Source organism: Bos javanicus, chromosome 17 (assembly GCF_032452875.1).
Source record: "Bos javanicus breed banteng chromosome 17, ARS-OSU_banteng_1.0, whole genome shotgun sequence".
Taxonomy (NCBI): Eukaryota; Metazoa; Chordata; class Mammalia; order Artiodactyla; family Bovidae; genus Bos; species Bos javanicus.
Window position 1 is genome coordinate 13,696,766 of NC_083884.1, and position 13,884 is coordinate 13,710,649.

Genomic DNA, 13,884 nt, shown 5'->3' on the forward strand with positions numbered 1-13,884 from the left:
AAATTTTTTAAATATTTTGTCCGGTAACATTTGCCATTTAGAAGATGGTCACTTTTGACATTAAACAGATTAAAATGTTAATTTCTAAAAGGGAAAGTGTTAATATTTTAGAAAACACTTTATATTTCTTATATTTTAAATTTTCTTCTAAATTCTGATTGTCATCTGTATTTTATCTCCAGTATTTTATTATGGAAAATTTCAGATACACAGAAAAGCTGAAAGAACTGAACAGTGAACCCCAACATACTCATACTCATATTCTAGATTATACAATTGTTAGTGTTTTGCCATACTTTATTATGATCTTTTCATTATCTCATTTTTATGTACATTTCAAAATAGGTTGTAGATATTTCTACATTTCACCCCAAATACTTTAGCATGGTGTATGATAACCAGAGTCGTTAATATTTCTTTCTAAAGGTTCATTTTTTAAGGTAAAATTTATGTAAATTTTGCACAGATCTTAATTATTTGGTGAGTTTTGACAAATGTATAATACATCTGTATAGCCCCAACTCCTATTAAGATAGATATAGAACTTTCCATTACCCAGAAAATTCCCTCATATTTCTTTCTAGTCAGTCCCCATATCTGTCTTACCCTCAGTGGTAACTGTTGTGATTTTGTTTGTTCATTCATTCATTCATACCACAGATTAGTTCTGCCTGTCCTAGAATGTCATATAAATGGAATCATACAGAGTATACATTTATGTAAAGATTCTTTCGCTCAGCCTCATTTTTTTGAGATCCATCCATGTTGTTGCATGTATCAGTACTTCATTTTTTGGATTCCTGAGTTGTAATCCATTGTTTGAATAAACTACAATTTATTTATCTTCTGACAACTTTCTGAAGCCAATAGGACCATGCTTTTGTGACCTGAATTTTATTAATCCCCAAATATTTACATTCCAGACATATTTTCAGTGATTTTGAAATATACACTTGGAAAATTGTGACCCTTATTCAGCAGTTTTTCTTTTCAGAAAATTTTTGAGCTCAAATAGTCATTAAAATCCTCAAATTAGGTGGTTCTGAGAAATCTGCGACGGACCTATACTTTTTGAAAAGACTTCTAGTTAAATTGTGACCTGGACTCTTATTTGGTGTTTATATTTAGATCTATCTACATTTATATTTCTTCCCCGAGTTAGTAGTAGAATACTTAATAAAAATCGTATGTACTTTCATTGTTTTCTTATTAAGTGCAGTGTTTTCCTCTTGTGAAACTTGCTTATACATTAACAAATAATAAGTAAGTACATTGTCCACAGGTATTATTGTTGTTTGATCTTCTTTGAAATAAATTCATTGCTTTTTGAGATGAATACTTGATCTTCTTCCGGAGTTATCTTCCTTTATTTTTTTTTCCATGGTAAACATTTTATTTTTCTACCTCAGTTGCTTATGGGGGTAAAAATAAAACGTCATTAGGGAGAAGCACAGATGAACTATTTATGGAGATGAGGAAAATTCACGATGGCTCGAACGTCTGTGAGCTAAGTATACTAGCACAAGTTCACTAAAGCAAAGCAATTCACAGCAGAACAAAACAAACAGGAAAAAAAAAGCTATACAGATTTTGAAAAATAGCATCTATGAAAAAGTCTGTGGGAAAATAAAAGGAAATTAACCAATGACGACATCAAGCATCTTTAATGAGATGAGCCAAACTGCACATGTTGGGCCTAAAGGATGTGCGTGCATGCTTGTTGCTAAGTTGTGTCCGACTCTTTGCGACCCCATGGGGCCCGCCAGGCTCCTCTGTCCATGGGATTCTCCAGGCAAGAATACTGGAGTGGGTTGCCATTGCCTTCTCCATCTTCCTTTATTTTTAAAGAGTAATTCTGTAAATTTTCTCAAGGACTAATTCGGTTTTGAAAAATTGCCATAAAAAAGGTAGTCTTATTCTAGTTTAAAAACCTTTCTTATTTTCTCTTGACAGACCATACTGGTTAATTTGTACTTCCTGTGCTTGAATAAATTCACAAATAGATCAGCTCTGAATTTTCTTCATTTAAATTTTTTTCAATACTTTTTTCATTCAGAATCATTAAAAATTTTATTATCATAGTCATATTGGACCATTTGCTAGACTTTTATTAGTTAGTCATGTAACTAACAGTGCTTAAAGCCTTGAGACATTTACTTCTTGTACTTAAATTATTAAATATTTTATATTTATCACATGATTGGGTCACTCATATTGAGAAACCTTTGGGAGCAGAGTCAGCTTGTTTTGATTTAGAATTAAAGATTTGTCATACAATTCTTCATACAGGTTGAAATAAGTGAAACGCTAGGAAGAAAAGGTTTTGATCCAAGATATGTATGGTTGAATCGTCCAAAAAGAGCCTGTTAGAACAGTGCTGCTTTTCTTCTCTCAGAATTGTTACAGAGACTGCTAAAAGGAAATGATGTAGTCAGAATTGGTGTTCAAAGCACATTTGTATAATGTTAGCTTGCATTTTGGAGAAGGCAATGGCACCCCACTCCAGTACTCTTGCCTGGAAAATCCCATGGATGGAGGAGCCTGGTAGGCTGCAGTCCATTGGGTCGCTAGGAGTCGGACACGACTGACCGACTTCACTTTCACTTTCATGCATTGGAGAAGGAAATGGCAACCCACTCCAGTGTTCTTGCCTGGAGGATCCCAGGGAAGGGGGAGCCTGGTGGGCTGCCGTCTCTGGGGTCGCACAGAGTCGGACACGACTGGAGCGACTTAGCAGCAGCAGCAGCAGCAGCAGCAGCAGCAGCAGCAGCAGCATGTATGGTATATTTTTATAATGTCCACTAGATGTCACTGTTGTCCTTTAATTGCTGTTCTCCTAAATTTAAGAGATTAAGTTGATACCTCAAGTAGTCCTAGTTGCACTGGTTGTTTCAAGAGTGTATTAAAAAATTCTTTAATGCGTTTTGGGAACTGTAGGCTTCATGTCTAATTTCTAGCTATGTGTTAAATATATGTTTGTATCTGTAAATTATAGAAACTTTAAAGACCATTTGGACCATTGTAGAATACTTTTAATCTAGTCTTTGCTTTTATTATATCATTTAAGTCATGAAACATTAGCCATATAGAATAAGGGCTCTTTTAAATAGTCTCTAAGTGTGTTTATATTTCTGTGTAGTGACCACATAGCCTCATGAGACCAATAATAATAAATATTACCAGGTGATAATGTAAGTTGTTTTCCTGAAAAACTTAATGAACATACTGTTTCTCTGCCACAGTTCTCGCTAAGGAACCATAATTTTTGGATTTTGCTTTAAAATATTAGTGTTGCCTTTGCAGCTCATAGTATAAAGAATACTTTTATCTTTAATTATACATCTTTATAATGTGATTTATTCTGTTTACTTTTTATTCTTTTTTCTTTTGTAAGTTAAAGAAGTTAAGAATTTGATAGCACTTTGTTTTTTAAGGAAATATAAGCAAAGGATGATTTTATTTTCTTAATGTTACTCCTCTATAACATCTAAATTGTTACTTTAAAAAATCTTTGCTTTTTCTAACTCAGATACTAAGACAAGTGATTAAAATAGTGTGAACTTTTATGAGGTTTTTAGAACCATCATTTTATTAGTTATAGGACTGATTTAACTGAGTGGAAAATCCAACTAAATCTTTTTATATTTTTCCATGGATGCTTGCCCACCGGAGGGTGTAGTGTGTATTGGAGTGTTTTAATAGGTTTTCCTTTTTTACTAGAAATTATGGATTTGTTTACTTGAAACACTCTAAAGCCTATTTTCTGTAACTTTGTTATTGATTTGAAATAGCAACTTTGAAAAAAAACTATAGTTCAGGGTGAGAAAAACTTATGTCATCCTGTTTATCCAACTATTTCTAGTTTTCTAGCATATACTTTCTTTCATCTCAGTTATAAAGTATGACATTATATGTAGATCTTTGTTTCATCTGTTGAAAAATCTCTGCAAAAAGATCAGGCCCTTCCTTTACTATTCTAGAATGCATATTTTAACCTGTATTCCTGAAGAGGAAGTTAAAACAAATTAAGTTTAGACTTTCTGTCTAATGGATACAAGATACTGACTCTGGGCTTGGCCAATTAGAACACTTTTTGTACCAGAGTTGAATTAATTTATGCTGCTCATTCTGCTTTCCTGTTTTCAAAATTATCTATCCTACACAGATTGGAAACCAACAGCCTAAGAACATTTTATGTTTATAATTTATTGCTTCTGCAGAAGAGACTATTTCTATATGGAATTAAGAATTTAGCATTTCAAAGTCTGTTTCATTATCTTTTCAATATATTTAATCTCAGTTTTGTTACTTTTATGCAAGAAATCATGTTCATGTTGTCCAGGAAGTTATTCTAGAGATGTTTTCAAATAAAGATATGGTTTCTTTTTAACTATTTAAATCCTGTGTATTTTAGCATTATGTTTTGGTTTAATGTTGTTCTTTTCCTTCGCTCTCAGAAGGAAAATATGTGTGAAGGAAATTTTTTGTTGTTTAGTGTGAGGAACCAGAATACTACTGTGTATTAAATGTGATCATTTTAGAATACATCCCCAGCTAAAATTTAAGAAAATTTAAAATCTATGTTTTCTAGCTGGGCTAATAGATACATGTATATGTATGGCTGAGTCCCTTTGCTGTTTACCTGAAACTATTACAACGTTAATCGGCTATACTCCAATACAAAATAAAGTTTTTACTAAAGACGGTTCTCTTTTTATCTCTGTGTGTATTCTCATTCCCATAAAAAAAACTATTGTAGAAATTTTTGTTCTCAAATATAAAATGAAAGTCATTTATTAAACATATATTGGTGGCTCTCAAAATTACTTCTACACAGTTTATGAAAAACAACTTGCTAATTTAAGGTTAAGCAGATGTTTTCAGCATATGTGAAAGTTGTCTTTTGGTTCCTTGTTAGTATTTTACTTCTAAAATTTGTAGTCACAAGAGGATCAAGTACTGATGGAGCCCAAAATTGAGCGCTTAAGTGAATTTTAAGCCTTGCTTTTGTCTTCAGATAATAAAGCTCTTACCAAGTGTTTTTTTCTTTTTTTAAGAGGAGGCTTGAAACAAGTCTTTAATGTTAAGAGAGCCATAATGATATTTTCCTTTTCTTCCGTGTGGGCGAGCATTTTGGCTGTCTACCTCGTGTCTTAAATCAGTAGCATGGCTATGAGAGTCCATATATGGTACTTTGACAGAAGTGGTTAATAAGTCAGCTCTTCTGTTAAAATAACATTTACTATTATAATTTGCGTTCCATTAATGTGTGTGGTAGAGTGCAGAGATGCAGACAAAGGCTCTGACTCTCTCCATTGATCTTAAAATCTACTTTTATTTACTTTCTTATGAGAGGCCTATTTTAAGCAACTTGATATAAAGTAGAATGATTTAGGTGGTATCTACAGACATAAATTGGTTTGATAAGACAGTGTTTAATTTACTGAGCTCTTTGGAAAAAATAGTTTTTATTGAATTTAGCTAATTGGAAAGAAAATATTTTTTAAAATCAGCTTTTATAACAAATTTTAGGACATTTTGAAATGAGTGTAGAATATTTTGGTGTGGTACACACAATTTTTTGGCTAGAAATAGTGTTGTCTTTTATCCCTTTCTAAACATAATGAAAAATATTCATAATTATCAATGCATACATTGATATTTCTAAAATGGAGTTAAGATAACTATGCATTTGGCGTATGTTTCTTCTTGAAACTAAAATATATTACAGAATAGAAGAGTATATTTATTTTTAGGAGAGGAACCTTCTTTGTATCTCTTGTTTTTTGTTTGACCACAAACTTAAACTATAGATTTTTTGCATAGCCTGGCATTCCCATGTAATACAAATTCTTGCTTTGTTCAGTAAATATTTATTTAGAGGCTGTTAAGTGCCAGACACTGTATTAGGTACAAGGGATACAGCAGAGATAGTCACTAGTTCTGCCTTCAAGCACTTCGTAGTCTGGTGGAAGAGACAGGCAAATAAATCAACAATCACAGTTTAGTAAATACACGCAGCGTGTATGAGAACACAGTAGTTTAAAATTTTTTTAATTTAATGATAGTGATAGTTTGAAATTTTTTTCTAAAAGAGGTGATGGTTCGACTGAATCTGAAGGATAAAGTAAAGCCTCCTCAGGTGGAGAATAAAGTGGAGCTGTTTCAACATAAAGGTTCCGTACAATGTATGGAAGCATGCAGGTCTGGCATGATGGCAGAGCTGCCAGGAGTTTAGCATGCCTGACAGCTGGGTAGGTGTGAGGCGTCGCAGGAAGGACTGGAAAAGTGTTTATTCTTTCAGCATATTTACTGTGATGGTAATGGCCTGTGTATGTAAGGAGTTTACCTTTTTTTGTAGAGTAAATACGTAATTGTTCCACTGAAAATGATATAGGTGAAAGTCAGATTGTGCCTGCTGTCAGACTTCTAGGGAGCTTAGACTTGAAATGAGGAAACATTGATAAAGTGAAATCCTGGCTATGGTGAAATGGACTGGAGCAATGTGAAAACCAGGCATGCAGTCCTGTGAGTGCGGGCTTACTCGCTCAGTCGTGTCCGACTCTTTTGTCACCCTTTGAACTGTAGCCCACCAGACTCCTCTGTCCATGGGATTTTTCAGGCAAGAAAACTGAAGTGGGTCTCCATTTCCTCCTCCAGGGGATCAGGGTACAAATTACGAGGATTTAACTAAGGTGAGAGCGGTTGGGTTCAAGAGGAAGGGATGTGTTTGAAGTGGAATCCACAGGACTTGTGAATGATTGCTACCTGGGAGTATCTGCAGGTGATTCAAGTAGGTAGAATGGGACATCTAGCATTCTTCTCATGTCTGGCATCTGGTTGAATATTGCGATTTAATTGGAAATGGAATATAGAGTAAGGACCATAGAGGTGGGGATGGAGAGAAAGTTTAAGCTAATGAAATTAATTTTGCCTCTGATTTCTTGTATCCTTTCAGATGGAAGACTTTTCAGTGGGTAGTCAGGTCCATGAAACTGAACCCAAGGGAAAAAGTCTAGGTTAGAGGTATAGATTTGGGAATCATCCATATGTAAGTAGCAGCTTAGGTGTGAGTTTCAATTTCATTCACGGAGTGTGTATGGTTGAAAAGAATACCAGAGCTGAAACTGTGGGAAATGCCAGTATTCAAGGATTGGGTAGTAAAAGGTCATCCAATGAAAAACGCTGAGAGGAACTGCCAGAGATGAGAATAAAAATCAAGAAAATACAATGTCACAGAACTGATAATGGTCAAGAACTCAGTTAGATAGGGCCTGAAGAGTTTCCTTCCTAAGCCTGTGTGACATGTTGTAATAGGCAATGTATTTAATGCAGCTCTGAACTAAGTCACTCTTTGGAGGGATAGTTTCTAAATTTATATTAATAGATTGGAGGCTAATGAAATTGATTTGCTTTTGTAGCAAAAATTCTAAGTTTTCCTATCATAGTATTTGTGCTAAGTAAGAAGATTCTGATGGGTATTCTTGTTTCATAAGTCTTTAAATTGGAAGGTTTTGTCCTGCTGATGCATACTTGAAGGAAACTATGAAGTCGATGGGGTTTCTTTCAAGAGCATTGTGCTGTATAGTTACTTTTTCAAGAGCATTTTCACAGCAGTTATGGAAAGACTGCACTTAAAAAATTTTTTTAGGCAGAGTGACAGTAGTAACAGTCAAGGGCAAAGAAGACAAACAAACAAAAACCCAGAATTAGAAAGCCCTTTATTTAACCCTGGGCTTCCCTGATGGCTTGGTAAAGAATCTGCCTGCGATGCAGGAGACCTGGGTTTGATCCCTGGGTTGGGAAGATTCCCTGGAGAAGGGAATGGCAACCTACTCCAGTATTCTTGCCTGGAGAATTCCATGGAGCCTGGAGGGCTACCGTCCATGGGGTCACAAAGAGTTGGACACAACCGAGCGACTAACACTTCTCCTTTATTTAATCATATGGCAGGATGTGGGTTTCCCAGGTGGCACTGGTGGTAAAGAACCTGCTTGCCAATGCAGGAGACGTAAGAGACACGACTGAAGCGACTTCACACACACACGCGCGTGGCAGGATGTAATACAAAGATACAATAAAATGCACTTTATTATGTGTTTTACTTACAAATACGAAAATGAGATATGGATTATCAACCCCTGTTATGTAAAGAAAGCTTACTGAGTGTGAGCAGCTGAATGAGCCAGGACTGAGCACCTGACTGAAAACCTAGCGGGTGTCGAAAACAGTAGACTTTAATAAAAAAGTCAAACCAGCAGTCAGTCCATAGCCTTGCCACTGACCCATGTTTGTATACTTCAGGAAGATTATCTAAATAAATCCAATCGATTCCTTCTCAGGAAAAAAAAAAGTTTTAATTGTGATAAAAAAAAAAATAACCCCATAGGGTTTGTCATCTTAACATTTTTAAGTATATAGTCCAGTAGTGTTAACTATATTCACATTGTTGTATAACAGATCTCCAGAATGTTTTCATCCTGCCAAACTGAAAATCTGTGTCCATTAAACAAGTCCTTGTCGTTTCCCTACCCTCAGACCCCAGTAACCACCAGTCTGCTTTCTGTCTCTGAGTGAGTGAAGTCATACAGCATGTGTCGTTTCGTGACTAGCGTATTTCGGCTAGCACGATGCCTTCGAGGTTCATCCCCGTTGTAGCATATCACAGGATCCCTTTCCTTTCTAAGGCGAAGTCATATTCCATTGCATAGATAGACCACGCTATGTTTATCCATCCCCCTGACAATGGACAGTCAGTTGCTCCCACCTCGAGATTATTGTGAGTAATGCTGCTTTGAACACGGGTGGGCAAATAGTTCTTTGAAACCCTACTTTCAGTTCTTTGGAGTATAAATCCAGAAGTGGAATTGCAGAATCATATGGTAGTTCTGTTTTGTAATATTTTGCTTCTCTCCAAAGGATGGCTTATAAGAAACAGGCAAGTTAGCAGTAAGACTTGATGCAGAAACATAGTAATTTGAAGAAGGAGGGGTAAGGTGAAGGGCCGTGCAGCACTGAAGCTTTGAAGTTAGAAGATTATAAGCTGTGAGGTACAGGAGTGGGCAGGATGGCGTATGGATGGAGTGGGTGTAAGGACAGAGACAGACGCGAGGAGAGCGACAAATAGGGTGGGACAAGTGGCTGCTGCCCCAGCATTTTCATTTCCTGACCTTTCTGATACCTGGGTGTTTATTTTCTCCTGGTTTCCCATGTGTATATAAACTTTTCCGTAATCTCCCTCTCCCTATAGACTTTGGAGTGAGTTTTTGTCCCTGGCTACTAAAATGACCCTGATTAGAACACTAGTAGCAACAGAAAGCAGAGAAGGCGATGGCACCCCACTCCAGTACTCTTGCCTGGAAAATCCCATGGATGGAGGAGTCTGGTAGGCTGCAGTCCATGGGGTCGCTAGAGTCGGACACGACTGAGTGGCTTCACTTTCACTTTTCACTTTCATGCATTGGAGAAGGAAATGACAACCCACTCCAGTGTTCTTGCCTGGAGAATCCCAGGGACGGGGAAGCCTGGTGGGCTGCCGTCTATGGGGTCACACAGAGTCGGACATGAGTGAAGGGACTTAGCAGCAGCAGCAACAGAAAGAGCTGCAGTGTTTCTTGCTAAGAAATACCTGCTGAAAATAGTTTTCATAATTTAAATATATATTGAATTGAGGTAAGCCTACTCAAAGACTTTCATTTTTTTTTCTCAGCCTCTTATTTCACACGTGTTAAATGAAGAATTCATATTCTCCAAATATTAGAGGCAAAATTTTTTTTATAGGACCAGTGTTGCATTTGGAAGAGAAGAATTGGCATGTCAGTTTTGATTTTTTAAAAAATACTTATTTTTTTAATTTGCTGCTCCTGGTCTTAGTTGAGGAATGCAAACTCTTAGTAGCAGCTTATGTGATCTAGTTCCCTGACCAGGGATTGAACCCGGGTGCCCTGCATTGGGAGTGCAGAGTTTTAGCCTCTGGACCACCAGAGAAGTCCCTCAGTTTTGATTTAGATTGGGTTGACGATCATAGAATCGTTTTTGAGTTGTCGTGTTCACTATTATTTGTGTTTATTGTTAGCTCTGTGTTCTATTAAGTACTTCCTGCACATGTCACTGTGCTAAGCAGTCACTACTTACAGTTCTGTTTTTTCTCTCCAGAGCTCACGTGGTGGTCAGATATCATATTCAAATCAAGCTGAGACTTAGAGAGGTGAAGTAGATCTTGTGCTGTAGGGCTCACGCTCAACATAAGAACGTTAGAACTGAAAGGAACTTTAGAGGTAATTTAGTTCATCAGAAACTCAGATGCTGAACAAACTGGCAGGTAACCCACCACCGTTAATCCATGCCTTATCCAAAAGCTGTCCCCCCTTTGGATAAGGCATGGATTAATGGTGGTTCGTTACTGCCAGTTACTCAGTTGCAGCCTTTCTTACCTCAGGGAATATAGGTGCAGGGTTGCCAGTCTTGCAGTTTTTAAAGAGAAATCATAAATCTGGATTTGAATATGAAATTTCCCAATTTTTAAAACATGCTGGGCGAACAAGGTATATTTGCTGCTGGATGTGGCCACCAGTTAGCAGCTTCTTACCAAGTACGATGCCGTTATTTACGAGCAGTACACCACGAGGTAAAGTAAGCTGCCCAATGTCACACAACAAAGCAGTTTTTTAGCTGGGAACCCAGAACACTATGTATTTCTTTCATTTTTTTCCTAAAAAAAAATCACATTAGATTACAAGTTACCAAGACATTTCATCAAGTTTTTCAGAAAAATTGAAATCTGTACCTGAGGAAGTGAGCTAGTTAGTACTAATTAGTAAGTGGTGGGATAGATTGATTATTGATTTTTGAAATGTATTTAAAAATTGTTTACTCCCTTGGTATATCCTCTTGAAAATTATTGATACATGTAATGCTAAAGTTGTTGGCGTGTGTGCGTGCATGTTCGGTCACTTCAGTTGTATCCTACTCTTTGTGACCCTGTGAACTGTAGCCTACCAGGCTCCTCTGTCCATGGGATTCTCCAGGTAAGAATGTTGGAGTGGGTTGCTGTGTTCTCCTCCAGGGCATCTTCCTGACCCAGGGATTGAACCTGCGACTCTTAGGTTTCCTGCATTGGCAGGCAGGTTCTTTACCGCTGGCACCACCTGGGAAGCCCGTTGTTGGCGTACATGTTTATAAATATTTGCTTTTCTTTTTGCTGATTGCTTTTGCTTAATGATTTTATAAAGACCTTTCAGCAGGGTAATTTGGAGAATAAGATTTCTAAGGAGAAAAGAAAAAAATCTCCAAGTTTCAGAATAAAAGAGTGAGAATATTGGAGTAGGAACTCTGGGAATATAAGCCAATTGATAACTTTCTTCTGTGGCCACAAGCATTTGTAGGTTTTGGGGGACATATTTACAATTATAGTTGATGGTAGAAAACAGAAACAGTAGTTCAGCTATCTCAGTACTATTTTCAGAACAAATTGTCTACTTTGTAATTAGCTTAAAAATGATAATTAGCTAAAATGGTCCATAGCTAATCTTGATCTCTGGTGCTTAATTAAGTAGGGCAGAGGCGACCTTCAAAGTACTTCTGATAAGAAAAGATCTAGAATCAGACTAAGTGATACTGTAACTTAGAGACAATAGTAGGGAAATTGTTTACCTGTTAGCTGTCTAACAATTTTTATTGTCTGAAGCCTTATCTTGTTCTAAATTTATATGGTATTTCTTAAATAGCTGTGTAAATTTGCTACTGCCTTATTTTTGATAATGAAGATTATAAGTTCTTATTCTGGATCTTATATAATCTGTGGCTTCCCATTCTTTGCCACCAAATGAACAAAATTATCATATAGAGAGACCTCAGATTGAAATATATAATGTTAAGAGAATGAGAAGACAAGCCACAGACTGGGAGAAAATATTTGCAAAAGATACCTCTCATAAAGTACTGTTATCCAAAATATAGAAAGAACTTTAAAAACTCAATAAGAAAACAAACAACCTGATTTTAAAAATAGGCCAAAGAGCTTACCAAACATCTCACCAAAGAAATACACAAATGGCACCTAAGCATATGAGAACATGGTCCACATCGTACGTAATCAGGGACGCGCGAACTGAAAGGAGATGATAGTACACGTTTTATTAGGATGGCGAGTCCTGAGCACTTAGTGAACCCAGTCCTCACAAGGACATGGGGCAGAAGGAACTCTCTCACTGCTGGTTGGAAGGCAAGATAGTGCAGCCACTTCCCTGGTGGCTCAGACCGTAAAGAGTCCACCTGCCATGCAAAGACCTGGGCTCAATTCTTGGATTGGAAAGAGCCACTGGAGAAGGGAATGGCTACTCTCTCCAGTATTCTTGCCTGAAGAAATTCCACGGACTGAGGGGCCTGGGGTTACAAAGGGTCAGACACGACTGAGCCACTTTCACTTTCACTTTGGAAGACAGTTTGGCGGTTTCTTAAAAAACTACATGTACTCTTACCATATGATCCAGTAGGCTTGCACTTTGATATGTACTCAGAGGAGTTGAAAACTTCAGTTCAGTTTAGTCGCTCAGTCGTTTTCGACTCTTTGAGACCCCACGAATCACAGCACGCCAGGCCTCCCTGTCCATCACCAAATCCCAGAGTTCACCCAAACTCATGCCCATCGAGTCGGTGATGCCATCCAGCCATCTCATCCTCTGTTGTCCCCTTCTCCTCCTGCCCCCAATCCTTCCCAGCATCAGGGTCTTTTCCAATGAGTCAGCTCTTGGCATGAGGTGGCCAAACTATTGGAGTTTCAGCTTCAACATCAGTCCTTCTAATGAACACCCAGGACTGATCTCCTTTAGAATGGACTGGTTGGATCTCCTTGCAGTCCAAGGGACTCTCAAGAGTCTTCTCCAACACCACAGTTCAAAAGCATCAATTCTTCGGCGCTCAGCTTTCTTCACAGTCCAACTCTCACATCCATACATGACCACTGGAAAAACCATAGCCTTGACTAGACAGACCTTTGTTAGCAAAGTAATGTCTCTGCTTTTAAATATGCTATCTAGGTTGGTCATCACTTTCCTTCCAAGGAGTAAGCGTCTTTTAATTTCATGGCTGCAATCACCATCTGCAGTGATTTTGGAGCCCAAGAAAATAAAGTCTGTCACTTTCCACTGTTTCCCCATCTATTTGCCATGAAGTGATGGGACCTCTTGCCATGGTCTTAGTTTTCTGAACGTTGAGCTTTAAGCCAACTTTTTTACTCTCCTCTTTCACTTTCATCAAGAGGCTTTTTAGTTCCTCTTCACTTTTTGCCATAAGGGTAGTGTCATCTGCATATCTGAGGTTATTGCTATTTCTCCTGGCAGTCTTGATTCCAGCTTGTGTTTCTTCCAGCCCAGCATTTCTCATGATGTACTCTGCATAGAAGTTAAATAAGCAGGATGACAATATACAGCCTTGACGAACTCCTTTTCCTATTTGGAACCAGTCTGTTGTTCCATGTCCAGTTCTAACTGTTGCTTTCTGACCTGCATACAGGTTTCTCAAGAGACAGGTCAGGTGGTCTGGTATTCCCATCTCTTTCAGAATTTTCCACAGTTTATTGCGATCCACACAGTCAAAGGCTTTGGCATAGTCAATAAAGCAGAAATAGCTGTTTTTCTGGAACTCTCTTGCTTTTTCTATGATCCAGCGGATGTTGGCAATTTGATCTCTGGTTCCTCTGCCTTTTCTAAACCAGCTTGAACATCAGGAAGTTCACAGTTCACATATTGCTGAAGCCTGGCTTGGAGAATTTTGAGCATTACTTTACTAGCGTGTGAGATGAGTGAAATTGTGCAGTAGTTTGAGCATTCTTTGGCATTGCCTTTCTTTGGGATTGGAATGAAAACACCTTTTCCATTCCTGTGG

At 37.5% G+C, this 13,884-nt stretch overlaps 1 protein-coding gene across 4 annotated transcripts in view; it reads left to right on the plus strand.

Annotated features, from left to right (window-relative positions):
- ANAPC10 (anaphase promoting complex subunit 10) overlaps positions 1 to 13,884 on the plus strand; it is an 86,601-nt gene that overhangs the window by 37,117 nt on the left and 35,600 nt on the right. The window contains exon 5 of one of the 4 annotated variants that reach the window (XM_061384092.1): positions 183 to 7,351. The exons of the other annotated variants lie outside the window; for them this stretch is intronic. Coding sequence (XP_061240076.1) covers positions 183 to 383 — 201 coding nt within the window. The 3' untranslated portion in view covers positions 384 to 7,351. Of the gene's footprint in view, positions 1 to 182; positions 7,352 to 13,884 lie in introns of those variants that run through there. 4 annotated transcript variants of the gene reach the window in all.